General features: G+C 52.7%; 5 protein-coding genes across 5 annotated transcripts; 2 read left to right on the plus strand and 3 right to left on the minus strand.

The window, feature by feature from the left end:
* Positions 1-1,839: 1,839 nt before the first annotated feature.
* Positions 1,840-2,985, plus strand: ISY1 (NineTeen Complex (NTC) component; the record flags this gene model as incomplete). Its single annotated transcript, XM_062885713.1, has 3 exons — positions 1,840-1,849; positions 1,957-1,979; positions 2,050-2,985. The coding sequence occupies 3 exons, from the start codon at positions 1,840-1,842 to the stop codon at positions 2,788-2,790; spliced, it is 774 nt and encodes a 257-aa protein (XP_062748848.1). The 3' UTR covers positions 2,791-2,985.
* A 134-nt stretch (positions 2,986-3,119) lies between these two features.
* QC762_112940 (uncharacterized protein) lies at positions 3,120-5,192 on the minus strand (the record flags this gene model as incomplete). Its single annotated transcript, XM_062885712.1, has 1 exon — positions 3,120-5,192. One exon carries the CDS (start codon positions 5,190-5,192, stop codon positions 3,120-3,122), a length of 2,073 nt encoding a protein of 690 aa, XP_062748849.1.
* Positions 5,193-5,362: 170 nt separating this feature from the next.
* QC762_112930 (uncharacterized protein) lies at positions 5,363-8,268 on the minus strand (the record flags this gene model as incomplete). The annotated part of the gene is made up of 3 exons (XM_062885711.1): positions 7,688-8,268; positions 6,183-7,585; positions 5,363-6,130 (listed from the first exon to the last, which is right to left on the minus strand). The coding sequence occupies exons 1-3, from the start codon at positions 7,794-7,796 to the stop codon at positions 5,363-5,365; spliced, it is 2,280 nt and encodes a 759-aa protein (XP_062748850.1). The 5' UTR covers positions 7,797-8,268.
* A 421-nt stretch (positions 8,269-8,689) lies between these two features.
* SCO1 (Cu-binding protein) lies at positions 8,690-9,796 on the minus strand. The gene is made up of 3 exons (XM_062885710.1): positions 9,506-9,796; positions 9,237-9,446; positions 8,690-9,176 (listed from the first exon to the last, which is right to left on the minus strand). Exons 1-3 carry the CDS (start codon positions 9,719-9,721, stop codon positions 8,745-8,747), a joined length of 858 nt encoding a protein of 285 aa, XP_062748851.1. The 5' UTR covers positions 9,722-9,796; the 3' UTR covers positions 8,690-8,744.
* A 369-nt stretch (positions 9,797-10,165) lies between these two features.
* SPP1 (COMPASS (complex proteins associated with Set1p) component) lies at positions 10,166-11,767 on the plus strand (the record flags this gene model as incomplete). The annotated part of the gene is made up of 1 exon (XM_062885709.1): positions 10,166-11,767. One exon carries the CDS (start codon positions 10,166-10,168, stop codon positions 11,765-11,767), a length of 1,602 nt encoding a protein of 533 aa, XP_062748852.1.
* Positions 11,768-12,002: the final 235 nt, after the last annotated feature.

The following is a 12,002-nucleotide window of genomic DNA, read 5'->3' on the forward strand; positions in this document are numbered from 1 at the left end:
AAAAGATACACTGGCAAGGCGTCAAAGTCTAGGTCTGAGAGTATATTGAAATGAACCTGAACATGTCTGGAACTGATGTTATGAAACTCCTACCCAAGCCCATGACCATAATGCTATCTAGACTGGAATCAGAGCTCGCTTGAGCCTCAAGCCATCCACCAAATGCACATTCAGAAATGACACACACAAAACCAAACATATCAATAATGCCCTCAGATTAGCTCTCTTCTGTTCCCACTGACAACCTGACAATCCACGCTCGGTAGAGAGACAGTGGAAAAGCGTCGGCTGCCTGCAAATTTGGCTTTTTGGATACCTTTGGTCATCACCAGGCATGCGTTTGGTTTGGTTTTGGTATTGGGGGTACAAAAAGAATACCTTGTTTCTTCTCAAGAATTAACTTTGCGAAAATAAGAAAGAAATTGAGAAAGGAGAGTCGACAGAATGAGATTGGAAAAACATTCACCCTCCACCTAGTCCATCTACCCACGGCAGAACACACTCTTGGGATTTTTTGAGCCAAGTGAAAAGGGGATCTTCCGGTCTCTGGCTTACGCTACCGGCGTTCACTTCCACCAGTGAGGGCCGATATGGCACCTTTTGCAGCGATATCTCCTGCCCAACAGGTCATTTCTTCGCCGTGGAACAAAACACACCGGATCCAGGTGGGGCAAGGACGACAGGGTCCTGTGTGAAACACTACTGATTACCGGAGATCGCCAGTGTGGGGGGAGGAAAGATGGGAGTCGGTGAAAGAGTGTGGCCTGCCTTGAACCAATAGACAAGATGGCGATGGTTGCTGTGGTGCTGATGGATGCCGGCCTGTGACTTCACAGACAGGCTGCTCGATGGCCGAAATGAAGGAATGTTAAACTGAAACAGTGTGGTATTTGGTGGAAGCTTCTACTCTCCCATTTCCTCGCCTCTGAACCAACCCTTGAAACCAAGCACGATTGCGAGCCGCTCCGATTGAAAACTACTTTTGTAACCGTCACTGGTGCTGCGCTGACATGTCTCCTGATTGCTTCTTTTCAGAAACTCAAAAGTCGACACCGGGCGCACCTCTGGAAATTGCTAATTGTCGTCATAGCGGCTTGGCTTCTTGTAACGAGAACCGAAAGGGAAAGGGAGGCGAGGGAGAAGAGGTGATGTGTACCATATGAAAACGATGTTCGTGCAAGGCTGCTCAGATATCCGTTCTTGATTATTCATGCTCTCCCAAGCCCTCTAATAAGGGCTGGATGAGTCGGAAGGTCGGGTTTAGCTCGTCCCTGATGTTTCTTCATGGCAGGATATGTGTGTGAAGGAGGGTTGTTTGCTCTTGAATAACCAAAGCTGTCAGTAAACATCACTTGATGTTCTCTGTTGGCTTGAAGATGAAAGATTGTGGTGAAATCGATCCCATCTCAAAAACGAGATCCATCTGCCGTTATAATAGAAAGAGACCGAGGCAGTCGTGACGGTTGTCGAAGGTCATGATGTCGAGGCATGGTTAGAGGTAACCGCCCGCCTGAGGAGGGGTGCGCAGCTTGACAGCAGAACCGCTTGATCAGATCGTAACGAGATCTTGATCGCGTTGTTGGATGATAAAGAAAACTATTAGAATAACAAGAAGAAACGCGGGAGATGATGCTGAAGCTATGCCTTCAGATGTGATGAGAAGGCAGGCCGTAGTGAGGTCGATGTGAAGCTCCAACCGCTGATAAGAATGGAATGAGGTCGCAGGAAGAGTTGAGCTGGAAGAAACGCGCTGAAGACGCTCGAGCCACAGCGCGGTAGCGCCACAACCGCGCTAGCCCGCTCTAAAACCAACCTCCATCCATAAGGCTGTGAATTTCCATGTCAGGCTGTGCGTGCGCATCTTGAATATATCAGCGACACCATCACCAGCGACGCCAACTTCGCGGTCGCTTTCTCTACCACTCCCCACAACACCACGCTCAACTAACAAACCAGGCCAGCGCCAATTCTTCCAAATGGTCAGTACACAACCCCCCTCAACAATACTACATGGCAGCTCGCTGACCGTTTCCCCCTCCCTCCACCCAGGCGCGCAACTCCGAAAAAGCCCAGTCCATGCTCTTCCGCTTCCGCGAAGCCCAAGCCGCCGACCTCGGAATCATCGACGCAGGCCGAACCCGCCGTCCCCGCGCCATCACCGAGCAAACATCCATCCCCGCCTGCGAGAAATGGCGTGGCCAGGTCCTCAAAGAAATCTCCCGCAAGGTCTCCCGAATCCAAGACATCTCTCTCTCCGACTACCAAATCCGCGACCTGAACGATGAGATCAACAAGCTCATGCGGGAGAAACACATGTGGGAGATCCAAATCAAGAACCTGGGCGGGCCGAATTACATGAGGGGTGGGGGGAAGGTGTATGATGAGGCTGGGAGGGAGATTCAAGGTGGTGGGAAGGGGTATAGGTATTTTGGACGGGCGAAGGAGCTGCCGGGGGTGAAAGAGCTGTTTGAGGCGGCGACGAAGAAGAGGGAGGAGGATGAGAAGCCGTTGGAGGAGAGGACGGATTTGAATAGGAGGAACGTGGATGCGGGGTATTATGGTTATGCGCCTGGGGAGGAGGATGAGCTGTTGCTGGAGTATGAGAAACTCAAGGAGAAGAAGGCGTTTGAGGCGCTGAGGAAGGCGGGGAACAAAGAGGCACCGCCGGGGTGGGAGCCATTGCCGGGTGATATTGGGGATGGGAGAGTGTGGGAGTTGCCGACGTTGGATGAGGTGCAGCAGGAGCTGATTGACAGGAGGAGGGCGAGGTTGTTGGATCAGTTACAGTAAATCGGCGTTGGAGAGGTGGGCTAGTGGATATTGTTGGTATTTCGACATCTTCATGGTTATGTCTGGCGTTCAGGGGCACACAGGACGGACTATGAGGGTTTCTCTGCCAAAATGACTTTCCAAAATTTCTGTGTATTATCTTCATTAGGTGTAATTGTATATACCGCACCACCAATCATTATGCATGCAACCAAACGGACTCCGAATACTGTGTGCCTGCCTCAACTGATACCATGCCATAACAACGTAAAACGCGTAAACATCCATACTGTATGTGCTCAAATGTCTTGAATAAACGCCCTCGCATAACGAATGTCCTCCCAAAACAATCAACACTTCGCCGGCCAATTGTCCTCGATCCACCCGGCGAAAAGCTCCGTAAACGTCCCCTCAACATACAAACTGACGTCCTTGTCAGTATACACGGCTCCGCTAAACTTCAACGCCATCAACACCCAAGGTTGAATAAAGTCGAAGAACACCAAATCAACCGTCTCTGGCTCGCCCTCTTCCGGGAACGACAGCTCGCTCTGGATGCAGTTGGGGACCACGTAGAAGTTGATCCTCGAGTGGAGGGCGTCGTCACCATCGTCGCCGATATCATCCCGGGTGGTGTATCCCTCAACCAAAAAGGGCTCCTCATGCCCATGCTGACCCATTGGCTTCTGGATACCGTCTTCGGAGAAAGGGTTGGCAGGGGTGTCGTAGATGATGGACTCCCTGATGGAAAGTTGCTCGGGGATGGCCATGAACTCGTTGTCCATATGAGCGTCAGCCATGATCTTCCCGGCGTTATTGAGGAGCTTGATGACTTTCCTTGCGGCGTGGTAGGGGACATCGGAGATGTAGTTGAGAACGCTGAGGAAGGGTGAGGTGATGTATGTCGAGTCCCGCGTGAAGGCCCCCTTGAAGATGTCGAATCTGATAGCGCCTGTGTTGGCGATCACCAGTCTGGGGACGTCTTTGCGCTTTGGGTTGACTGCGATATCCGGGATGACCTCCTCCTCGAGCAGGGTGTAAATGCTGTCAGGTCCTGGATACGGCGACCTCGTCATCCAGTAGTCCTGTGGCGCGCAACCAAAGGTGTAATCCAATTCCAGCTCCTTCCTCGCCTTGGCAATCATAGACGTGACGTTCTTGCCATGCTCGGTATGAAAAGTCGAAGCATTCAGCCCGCTGTGATGATACAACCCAAGGAGGTTGTTATCGATATACCTCCGATGAAAACTCAACCCCCTCTCCCCCTTTGGATCATCCTCGGCCTTCTTGATCGCCCCGTCAACACTCATCCACCCAATCGTCTCAAAATACCGCCCACTCGCCATCGCAAAGCTCCTCTCATCATAGCTCGTCGCATCCCTGACATGAACATGGCCCCCAAAAAACAAGATCGGCGCATCCCCATTCCACCTCCTAATCTCCCCAAAAACCGTCTTAAACTCCTCCATCTGCACCCCCACATGCCCAATAACCAGCCACAAATCCGGCTTCTCCTGCTCCCTCACCAACCGCTGAAACCACCCCTCCCTCACCACATCCCCAACCCTTTTCACCACAGTATTATTCGCATTCCCCCCAAAATCAAACAAAAACCCCATCGCCACCACCTCCACCCCTTGATTCTTCGTCCTAAACCTCCTATACCTCTGCGCCATCTCCACTCTCTCCCCATCCCCCTTTACGTAATCCAAATTGCTAGCCACATACCTCCCCCTAAAATTCTCCACCGTCCTCTCATACTCCCGATCCGCCGTGCTCGCAATATACAGCTCGTGATTCCCCGTGCAAATCACGTCCACGTCCTGCTCCTTGTATATATCGTAGTAGTACTTCCCCTTCGGACTGCTCGCGTCATACAGCCCGTTCCCCTCCACCCGGTCCCCCGTGTCGACAAGCAAGAGATCGACTCCCAAATCATCCGCCTTTTGCCGCATGTGCTCCGCAAAAGAGACGTAGTCCCCCCAGTCAGCCGAATATTGTGACTCCTGAAGATGGCCAGCGTGCCAGCCGTGCGTGTCGGTCGTGTGCAAAAAGTTTAGTTTGCCCCAGACGAGGTTTCGCATCGGGGCGGGGATCGGCCGCGCGGCTCGCGGTTGCGCCGCGGTCGCGGGGTTGGCGGCGAGGGTCGCGAGGACGGTGCCGATGATGGTTGTTTTCAGGCCCATCTTGCCGGTTGCCAGTTGGAGTATGTTTGATGTGCTGCTCGTAGTCCTCAATTGATCAGAGTCGTTCCGCGCGCATCGCTGACGGTCAGCGCGTTGGTGGTTGCCAGGGAGAAGTGGCGGCACCCCTGAACGAGAACCTCTTTGGCCTGCAGGTCTTGGCGTTGTCACGGCTGTCGCCCATTGATCACATGGGCCGTCAACTGATGACAGTTGATAGGTAGGTGCCATGAAACACATAGAACCCTAAGTTTGAACAGGTTCAACTGATAGTTATGGTATCACTACGAAGTATTGGTATCATAGGTATAGAAATCTAGGCAAACAGCCCCCTGAAAACTCCTTGACCTGCCAAACCCCAATGGCCGAAGATAGTTAATACAACAACCCTCCCCTTTCTCGGGGGCCATTCAAACCTCAACAATCTTCACCCGTCCCCTAGTCTCCTCGGGAAGATACTCCAACTTGATCAAACCAAGTTGAACACAATCACCCAGAAAAAAGTAGGCTCTCGACTGTGTATATCCAAGATAATCAAACGCATCGGCATCCTCTTCAGTCTCCTCCTCGGCTGGAGTCACATCTTCCGCCTCGCCATCCGAGGAAACCTTCAAACCAGGAATCTTAGCCTGGACAAGACCCCACGCAACCCACTGGGCGCTGTTGGCTGTGCGCCAGAGTTTGGTCTCCTCCATCAGCTCCTTGACTCGCTTCTCCGTCGCCGCTTCCCTCTTTCTCTCCTCCTCCTTCCACCCACCGGCTGGGACGCGGGCATCCAGCATAAAGTCAGCAATAGAGGTTGTAGATCCCGCCGTGTGAGTAGAAGTTCCTGGTCCGGTCCCTGTGGGTGTCGTGGCGGGCGTGCTTTTGGCAGAGTCAATATACGGGAACCTAGGCCTATGATCGACATAGGCCCTGATAAACCGGCGCTGCTGTTCAACGTTGGGATACTTGGCGGTGTCGCAAACATGAGGGTACCGTGCGTCATGATAGTCGTATGTCCATTCGGAGAAATGGTTGGCAAACTCAAGTCCTGGAATGTTGGCACCGGCATACTCAAAATCAATAACAACCAATTGCTTGTGCTCGTTGGCGGGCTGAAGAAGGGGTGATTTCTGATCGTCCGGACGGACGCGGAGAATATTGCCGTATTGAGTCTGCGCACCAAACATCAGTAGCTGGAAACAAATACCTTTGGGGCATACAACTTGCGTCGTTGTGTGCAAAGACAAGCTTCTCTCTGATCTTCTTCGGGTCGCCATACTGGCCATCAAGAAACTCGCGATACTTTCGGACCAGCTCCTTAAAGGCCGGCCATTCCACTCCGCAGACATAACCCTTCTTCTTCCAGCTGTCGCAAGGACCACGAGACAGGTCGTTTGGCCCGTCATTGTATTGCTTGTCAAGGAACAAAACAGTCTTCTCGACTTGGGCAAGCCACTTGTCCCAGTTTCTCCAAACACTGGGGCCAAGGTCCTTCTCTTCCTCCAACAGCTCCACGCCGTCATGAAGCTCCCTCATGCGCTTAGCAATCTGTCTGGAAGTATCCGGCTCCCGCATGCTTTGCGAAGTGAGCGCAGCAGCGTTGAGGTATTGCTCAAACCGACCGTTCAAAAAAGTGCCAAGCAGGCGAGGGCCAATCTTCTTTCTGGCCAGCCTTCTAAGCACGCTCAGCTCATTTTCACGGTCGATGAGGTGCTCCACCTGGGGACCATAGATTCTTAGCAGCACCTTGCCCGGCGTCTTCTTGCCCTCGGCGGGAAGCAGTGCCGATTCAGGGGGCGGCGAGACCACATACACAGCGTTTGTCAATGCGCCGCTGAGACGTTCAACTGAGATCTGCTCTCCGCTGTCAAGGGGCACCCTCCTCCACCCTTTGAGCCTCAGCGTGTGTGCCAAACGAATGATTTCATTCTTGAACACAGTCCAGGCTTGCTTCTCTTTATCCTCCCTGCGGCTAGAGATAGAAGCGTTGTCGTCGGCCGCCTTGCCTCCAGTGTAGCTCATGGTCTTGGAGTTGTCGAGGGCTGCATCACAGCTGGGAACCACAACATCACCATCGAAAAATTCCGTGTCCGATGATGCCGCACCTCTGAGGCTCCTACTAGACCTCTTCCGGTGCTTCTTGCTTAGACGAGGTCCTAGGTGAGGAACAGACCCCAGCCCCAAAGCCGACATGCTGTCGTCGATAATCCTCTGAAGTCGATCAAGAGACACTTCACTCGAATCAGACTCGAGAGAATCGGCACGAGGACGACCGGCTTCAGGCGTCTCTGGAGGTGACTTGCGGCGCGAAGAATGCTTCCGACTCTTTCTAGACTCCTTCTTGGCTTTCTCTCGGTGGAGCCATTCAGCCACCTGAGCTACCAACTTCTCACTCACGCGATCAATTCTATGGCGGTGGTAGGAGGCGACGCCACTGTTCTGAGGTTCTTCAATGGGTGCCGGAGAAGCAGTGAGCTCGATTTCGCCGGCAACATCGATGCTGGGAGTCTGGCTGAGAGTCGAGGACCTAGACGGCGTGGCAGACAGACCAGGGCGTCCACTCAGCCTCCTGCCAACGCCTGCAGGAAACTGCTTCTTGACTGAGGCCTCATCGTGAGGCGACGACTCAGGTTCAGCAATCTGAACGGCTGCGAGGTGTCAATATTCGATCACGGGTGACAAAGAACAAAGAAAAACAAGCAGAGCTACGCAGAACAAGTGATAGCTAAACAATGAGGTGAGTGACAGACCTTTGGCCAGTGCGCTCAAGGGCGGGGTTTTGGAACCCTCACCATCATTGTCGTTCTTCAGAGCCGAACGCAGCGGCTGAGCCGAGGGTGCCGAAGAGGGTGCGGACATGTTGAGGGAGTTGTCTACACCACGGACCGGCAACACCCGAGCAAAATACTTTGAAAGCCGGAGTGACGGTTCCCGAGGGCATCCGGGGAGAGATGTAGAATGTTACCCTTGGGCAACGGTCAAGGAGGAGTTGTAGTTGTAGGAGAGGACCCGGTAGATGGGGCGGGCGCTTGCGTCGGTTAGGGAAGTGTCCCAGTGACACCGGTATCGCTTCTTCAGCCAAATCCGTATCGTATGATTGGGTATTGCCCTTGTCAAGATAAGAAGGCGTGTGGAATACGTGGGGTAGCGTCCACGCTTGCTTCGCAAAAAGACCAGACGCCGCCGAAGCTCTCGCGAGACCAAATCGCGTTGTTTAAGAAGCAAAGGGTACGAGCATGTGAAGGGGGGAGAACTGTAGTTGAGCTCAGACGGTCTCGTGCTCAAACCGGCAGGTAGCCTGTTGCGCAATAAAAAAAAGACGGGTGTCCCGGCGACAAAAGTCGGGATTTCAGTGGAGAAAAGGACGAGAGGAATCAGGAACAGGGTCCTCCACCCCACCAATGGCCGGATGGCCCGTGCTTGACCATGACGTAGCTGTCTGCAAGCGAGCAATGCTGTTTTTTTGTTTCGAGCTCAGGCCATTTGGCAGAGCCCAATGATGCAATTCAGACCCGAGGGAATGGAAAACTCGCTGCCAAGCGCCGACCGACAACCAGTGAGGTTCGGCTGGATTACATGATCTGGAGGATAAAAATAGTTGAGAGATCGGAGCGCTGTTGAACGTTTATCCAACCTGCACCCCAGATCACCACTTCTTTCAGAATCCCTGTCTTCATCCCGCTCACTGGCATGACCACCAAGCTCCCAAAGGTAATCTGCATGGAATGGCGATATTGTACATTTTAGCTGTTGCAAAATACATCAATAGTACATGGCGTTATACATCCTTGATACGTGCCCATAATTCTAGACCTTCTTCAGCGGTCCCTTCCACTCCTTCATATGATCCACGATGATCTTGGCTGCTTGGTCGGGAGAGTGCTGTCTGCCGAGCGCCTCCACAAAGTCTCCCTCGGGGTCCATAAGGTAGAAGTAGATGCTGTGGTCGACCAGGTAATCCTGGCCTGGCTTGACTTCGGTCGGCGTGCTGAAATAAACCCGGTAGGCCTTGCACATGGCCTTGATCTGGTCGTATGTGCCTGTCAGACCGATAAACTTGGGATGGAACTCGGCAAGATATTCCTTCAACTCCTTGGGACCGTCACGCGCGGGGTCGCATGTCACAAATACAGGTGCCAGCACACCAGGACGCTTCTCCTCTACCAGATCGAACATTCTCGCCATCTTGTCGAGCTCTTCCGGGCAGATATCTGGACAATGGGTAAATCCAAAGTAGACCTGGAACATGGCTTCAATCAGCATAAGGTCAAAGACTCAGAAGAACACGCCAGCACTTACAAGAGAGTAGCGCCCCTTCAAGTCCTCGTCCGTAACAGTGTTGCCATTCTGGTCAATCAAGCTGAACGGCCCGCCCACCTTGGGCCTTCCAACACCCTTGGTTGACTCTGCTATCCTCTTGCGCTGCATGCGCTCCTTCTCCTTCTCAAAGTAAAACAGGAGCCCGGCGCCAGTCATGAGGAAGAGAATACCAGCCTTCCATGAGAATGGCTACAGCCCCGCATATTAGCTTCCGCCCAAAACACACAACGGACAGGACCGATGCATACCCCAGAACGATAGCGACTTTTTGCCTCCTCCACTGTCTTGAACTTGAATCTCCGTTGAACCAATGGCTGGTAGGTTTGTGTCTGTGGTTTCGGAAGGCAGGATGTCGTCGGTCTTCTGGCAGCCATGTTGCTAGCTGTGGACAGGGATCGTAGGCATTGTCGAATTGCCGCTCTCGGCAGGACGTTAATTGTGGCACGCATCGCTCGTTGTGACATTTTGGGTGGTTTTGCTGGAGGACCTTGGGGTGATGCCGCAATTGTGCTGGGTGCGGATAAAAGCCCCAAGTCAAAGCTCCCAAATGGCCCCAAAATCTCCTGAACAGGCCATCCCGCGATTCGGTTATATGCATACAGTCTGACACTTGCCCTGCTAAGCCACTAGCACAGCCAATTGAACCCCAGCTGTCAACCAAAAATTCATCTATCGCATGCATCTCTTCTTCTGATATCCTTGTAAACCATCTCACCTTCGAGTTCATCCCTTTCTTTCTCCGTCAATTGATTCCTCCAAACATGCTTCTCTATCTGTACATTTGACACTCTGAAAGATTACTCCATCTCATTTCATGTCTTTACAGGCACATTCAAGCGTGCCATGTATATAAAGTCACCAACAGAACAGCTGCGCCCCGGCCTGGTATCCCACAGGTGAAGTAAACGATGGCGTTCTCAACGTCTTTTTTCACCCTCGACCCAGAAGCTGCGACGGGCAATAGCAATCAGTCACTACCTTCAGACAGTCAAACCACAATAAAAATGGAAAGGTCAAACAGTCCACAGACCGTACGGGAAGAGGAGCAACCCGCAGCAGATTTGCCCACTCTTTCTGCTCAAGCCAATTTTTCGTCCTCTGAAGAAACACAAACAAAGCACCCACCCCCCAGCAGTGAATACGGCTTTGATCAGGACTCGATTGCTGGCGACTCTACGAAACCAACCACGACCAAGCCTCCAGTAAGCAGGAGGAAAAAGGGAACTGCAACCATCATCAAACCACCAAAAAGATCCCGCCCCGGCGGCAATACCAGCATGGGCCCAAAAAAGAAGGCAGGCAAAACCACCAAGAGCGTAGGATCCGGCGCCCCATCACTCAATGGAGATATCGGCAGCGACCTTGCTGGAGGAGCCAGCGAGTCTGACAGCGGGCCGTACTGCCTCTGTCGCGGACCTGATAACCACAGGTTCATGATAGCGTGTGATCGCTGTGAGGACTGGTTTCACGGCGACTGCATCGGCATGGATAAGTGGACTGGCGAGAATCTCGTCCAGAAATACATCTGTCCCAACTGCAGCGATCCCGATCGGGGCTATGTCACCCGCTACAAAAAGATGTGCAGCTACTCAAGCTGCAAGAACGCCGCCCGGGTTGGCGACCCTGAGCGCCCATCCATATTCTGCTCAGACGACCACTGCCAAATGTGGTGGAACGACCTCGTCTGCATCATTCCCAAAGCCTCAAGATCCAAATCCAGCAAACCTACCAGCATCCTAGACGACCTCACAAGAGAAGACTTCATATCCCTCCTCGACTCGCCTGTCATGGCTTCATACTACCAACAAGCACAACAACAGACCTCCTCCACTCTCTCCATCATTCCCGGCCAAGCAAACCTCTCCCTCCCCCCCGACTTCTGGACCAACCCCCCACCCAACCTCCTCACCCCAGAACAAGAAGACTTCCTCTCCACCTCCCTCGCGAAACGACAAGAGTTAGGCGAGGAGATGCTCCTCTACAAGAAAATGCTTGAGCTCATCAACATCGCCATCGAGCGCAGAGACACCGCCATCTCGTCCCCTTCCACACCCTACAACAAAGACGTCTGTGGTTACGACGTTCGCCTAGATCACATTGGGACGCCGCACCAATTTTCCCTCTTTCTCCAGACTGACTCGGCGGCTAAAATCTTCAAGAGTGGCAAGTTGGAGGATATGGACGAGGAGGAACAGGCAAAGTGGCTCAAGGGGGAGGATGCGACGAGCGGGAATTACAAGGGGGGTATGTGCACGAGGAAGAAGTGCCCTCCGCATAGACAGTGGAGGGATATACTGGTGAAATCCGTCAAGTATGATGTCAGGGAGCTAACGAGGAAAGCGAAGGAGAGGTTGGATGGGGAGCAGAGGGTGAGGGATGCGGCGGCGGGGAGGTGGTTTAGGAAGGGGATGTTTGAGGGGGATAAGGTGGAGGTTATTGGGGGGGCTATTGGGGAGGTGGTTGGTGGGCAGGTGGATGGGGCGGGGGAGGATGTGAAGATGGAGGGATAGAGCGGCTTGGGTTGGGATGTTGGGATTAAAAAATGGATAAAGGAATGGCATGGTTGGAAACATTTTTAGTTTGGTTGGTAGCGGGTTTTGATAGCAGCTTTAATTTTCAGCTTTGTTCTTGCGATCTTGGTGGACCTGTGAACTGTGATTTCCCATATCTCTAGTCCGAGGTTTTGGATATGCTTGAATTAACAAGTAGTATTGGGCTACCAAAGCAGCCATCTTGAGGCTGTAA

This window comes from Podospora pseudocomata (assembly GCF_035222375.1).
Source record: "Podospora pseudocomata strain CBS 415.72m chromosome 1 map unlocalized CBS415.72m_1, whole genome shotgun sequence".
Taxonomy (NCBI): domain Eukaryota; kingdom Fungi; phylum Ascomycota; class Sordariomycetes; order Sordariales; family Podosporaceae; genus Podospora; species Podospora pseudocomata.